We start from the raw sequence: 4,501 nt of genomic DNA, 5'->3' as shown, positions 1-4,501 counted from the left end.
CCCGCTTGGAGTTGGCCAAAAAGGCACCTAAAGGACTCTCAGACCATGAGAAACAAGATTCTCTAGTCTGATTAAATTTATATAAAAATGTACATACAAAAAACTGTTTTTGCTTTGTCATTATGGGGTATTGTGTGTAGACTGGTGAGGGTAAAAACTATTCAACCCATTTTAGAATAAGGCTGTAACGTAACAAAATGTGGAAAAGTCAAGGGGTCTAAAAACTTTTAGAATACACTGTATGTTTGCAATGGGTGTCACTGCCACAGTCTATTGTTTCTATTAAAGGTTTTGTGGGACCTGTTCCACAATGAAAAAAGGCTTTTCAAGTCTTCTAGGGACCAAGTCACGTGGAAACATGACTATGGTACCTCAGCACTCTATAGGCCTCTATACTATGTTGCTGGGTCAGGGGTTTACACAATGGGGCACACAGATTCTTTGGGTTTGGTCAGGTATAAAAGTAAGGGTTAACACAGACAGGACATCAGTTTAGCAACAGCACAGTAACTCAGTGAACAACAATGACCACCACCGACATGAACATGGGAAGAGTAAGCATTAGAAAATTATTTCAAATACATTAATCTCTATATTATCTTCTTTACATTCAAAACTAAAAGCTTCTTATATTTGTTGCATTTATTGAAAAATATATTGAGAAATAATAAATAAATATCTTGTGTTTTCAGGCCACCTTCTACGAGGACAGGAACTTCCAGGGCCGCTCTTATGAGTGCAGCTCCGACTGCCCTGACATGTCCTCCTACATGAGCAGGTGCCAATCCTGCAGGGTTCAGAGCGGCTGCTTCATGGTGTACGAGCGCCCCAACTATATGGGAAACCAGTACTTCATGAGGAGGGGAGAGTACTCAGACTACCAGAGTATGATGGGAATGAGTGATGGTATCAGGTCCTGTCGCATGATCCCCATGGTAAGCCGTATGATATTCAGGCTGCTGTGACAGTCCCACTGGAAGTAGTTGTGTGATAATAATCACATATATCAGATTGGCCATGTGAGCTTATCAACAGTCTGGTGGAATCAGTAATTATTTCAAATATTTTTATTTACCAAATAACAGCACCGTGGAAACTTCAGGATGAGGATCTACGAGAGGGAGAACTTCGGAGGTCAGATGCACGAGATGATGGACGACTGTGACTCCATCATGGATCGTTTCCGCATGTCTGACTGCCAGTCCTGCAACGTGATGGACGGCCACTGGCTGATGTACGAGCAGCCCCACTACAGAGGAAGGATGATGTACATGAGGCCTGGAGAGTACAGGAGCTTCAGGGATATGGGCATGGGAATGGGAGGCATGAGTGGTGGCATGAGGTTCATGAGCATGAGGCGTATCACTGATATGTGCTAGATATTTTGTGTTGACCAAATAAAAGTGGTTGGTAATCCGTAGCAATTGAGTGTGCTGCATCATTTCAATAATTTGGTGTTTTGTAATTACATCTAGATATGGCATACCCACTGACGTTAAAGGCACATTCATCATCATCATTCAGACATATCTATTTCAAATAGTAGTTTTCCTGAAATTGTTACTAGAAATATTTGAATAACATTTACAGTTGAAGTCGGAAGTTCACATACACATTAGCAAAATACATTTAAACTCTGTTTTTCACAATTCCTGACATTTAATCCTAGTAAAAAATTCCCTGTCTTAGGTCAGTTAGGATCACCACTTTATTTTAAGAATGTGAAATGTCACAATAATAGTAGAGAGAATGATTTATTTCAGCTTTTTTTTCATTCATCACATTCCCAGTGGGTCAGAAGTTTACATACACTCAATTAGTATTTGGTAGCATTGCCTTTAAATTTTTTAACTTGGGTCAAATGTTTCGGGTAGCTTTCCACAAGCTTCCCAAAATAAATTGGGGGAATTTTGTCCCATTCCTCCTGACAGATCTGGTGTAACTGAGTCAGGTTTGTAGGCCTCCTTGCATCGCACACGCTTTTTCAGTTCTGCCCACAAATGTTCTATAGGATTGAGGTCAGGGCTTTGTGATGGCCACTCCAATACCTTGACTTTGTTGTCCTTAAGCCATTTTGCCACAACTTTGGAAGTATGCTTGTGGTCATTGTCCATTTTGAAGACCCATTTGCGACCAAGCTTTAACTTCCTGACTGATGTCTTGAGATGTTGCTTCAATATATCCACATAATTTTTATTCCTCATGATGCCATCTTCTTTGTGAAGTGCACCAGACCCTTCTGCAGCAAAGCACCCCCACAACATGATGCTGCCACCCCATGCTTCATGGTTGGGGTGGTGTTCTTCGACTTGCAAGCCTCCCCTTTCTCCTCCAAACATAACGATGGTCATTATGCCCAAACAGTTCTATTTTTGTTTCATCAGACCAGAGGACATTTCTCCAAAAAAGTACAATATTTGTCCCCATGTACAGTTGCAAACCGTAGTCTGGCTTTCTTATGGCGGTTTTGGAGCAGTGGCTACTTCCTTACTGAGCTGCCTTTCAGGTTATCGATATCGAGCTCTTTTTACTCTGGATATAGATACTTTTGTACCTGTATCCTCCTGCATCCTCCAGCAAGGTCCTTTGCTGTTGTTCTGGGATTGATTTGCACTTTTCACACCAAAGTACATTAATCTCTAGGAGACAGAACTCGTTTACTTCCTGAGCGGTATGACGGCTGAAAGGTCCCATGGTTTTTATATTTCCGTACTATTGTTTTTACAGGTGAATGTGGTACCTTCCGGCATTTGGAAATTGCTCCCAAGGATGAACCAGAATGGTGGAGGTCTACATGTTTTTTTCCTGAGGTCTTGGCTGATTTCTTTTGATTTTCACATGTCAAGCAAAGAGGCACCGAGTTTAAAGGTTGGCCTTGAAATACATCCACAGGTACACCTCCAATTGACTCAAATTATGTCAATTAGCCTATCAGAAGCTTCTAAAGCCATGACATAATTTTCTGGAATTTTCCAAGCTGTTTAAAGGCACAGTCAACTCAGTGTATGTAAACTTCTGACCCAGTGAATTATAAGTGAAATAATCTGTCTGTAAACAACTGTTGGAAAAATGACTTGTGTCATGCACAAAGTAGATGTCCTAACTGACTTACCAAAACTATAGTTTGTTAACAAGAAATGTGTGGAGTGGTTGAAAAACAAGTTTTAATGACTCCAACCTAAGTGTATGTAAACTTACAGTTGAAGTCAGAACTTGTACCCTATACCATAATGCCAACTAAATGCTGTTATGGGTATTTCAATTAGGCGATAAAGAAGGATTTTGATGTTAACTGTTACACATGCCTCTTGGAGCGTAGCAACACCCTGCTACACTCAACTCTCCGTGGAGTGAAGAGGTATGTGACTGCAGGTGCGGGTAAGGATGACAGAGGCAGAATATATTACCATTAACAGGGAATTTATTTATTCCTATACTCGGTAATTTGGGGAAAGGGGCTGGACGGAACCAAAGCAAAGAAAGTTAAAGAGCCCCCTCTCCTACCTACTCACAATTGACCTAACTACCACCAACTGGTGCACTAACCAAAATACATTGGATGGTCCGCCCAGGTCTTACCTAGTGTGCATAGACATAGTACATACTACTACTATATGTATACCCGCAGGCCTCTTGCCTAAGCACTCCCAAGGTGCCTTCCCCTTCCCCCCTGGGAACAAATGAAACACAATAATACAAACTTAAAGTGAACAATTTCACTAATCAAAAACACAGTCCTATGGCATACACAAACATCAGCAGGACCAGCTACAAAATACTTCATAAATATTCATACAAACCAACAACAAAACATACCGAGAATCTCTCTCTCTCACTCTCTCTCTCTACAACCAACACAGGATATACCGAAAATCTCTCTCTCTCGCTCACTCTCTCTCGACAACCAACACAGGACATACCAAGAAGCTCTCTCTCTCGCCCTCTCTCTCTCTCAACAACCAACACAGGATATACCAAGAAGCTCTCTCTCTCGCTCTCTCTCTCTCTCGACAACCAACACAGGACATACCAAGAAGCTCTCTCGTATCATTAACACGAATGCATTAGTCAACTTGTAGAGCGAACAAACTTAGCTAACCATACACATTGCGCTACTGCACAAACATCCAATCAGCCTTTGTCTCCAACATGAGCCAGTCTCCAATAAACACTAAAACATATTTCTACAGTTTACTTCATCTTTACTTTACATCATTACACTACTTCAATTACAAAGGTGCCATGGTAATTGTCAATAAACAGAGTAAGATAGTGTAAATGGTAATTGCATATACAGCATTTTTCCAAATAACCAGCAGAGAAAAATAGTCAAATCAAGACAAAATAATATATTTTATTTTCTGTTGAAAAAATATATATAAAATAAAATTACCCTCCACAGCCATATTATTGGCATTGTGTGGCTCAGTTGGTAAGAGTACGCGCTAGGTTCATTATTATTATTATTATTTGGATTATTATTATTATGAAAATATGTAAT

General features: G+C 40.3%; 1 protein-coding gene across 1 annotated transcript; it reads left to right on the top strand.

The window, feature by feature from the left end:
• Positions 1–489: 489 nt before the first annotated feature.
• LOC112245743 (gamma-crystallin M3-like) lies at positions 490–1,420 on the top strand. Its single transcript, XM_024413898.1, has 3 exons — positions 490–554; positions 693–935; positions 1,086–1,420. Exons 1-3 carry the CDS (start codon positions 525–527, stop codon positions 1,377–1,379), a joined length of 567 nt encoding a protein of 188 aa, XP_024269666.1. The 5' UTR covers positions 490–524; the 3' UTR covers positions 1,380–1,420.
• Positions 1,421–4,501: the final 3,081 nt, after the last annotated feature.

Source organism: Oncorhynchus tshawytscha, linkage group LG03, assembly GCF_018296145.1.
Source record: "Oncorhynchus tshawytscha isolate Ot180627B linkage group LG03, Otsh_v2.0, whole genome shotgun sequence".
Taxonomy (NCBI): Eukaryota; Metazoa; Chordata; class Actinopteri; order Salmoniformes; family Salmonidae; genus Oncorhynchus; species Oncorhynchus tshawytscha.
This window is presented reverse-complemented; position numbering and strand designations above follow the sequence as displayed.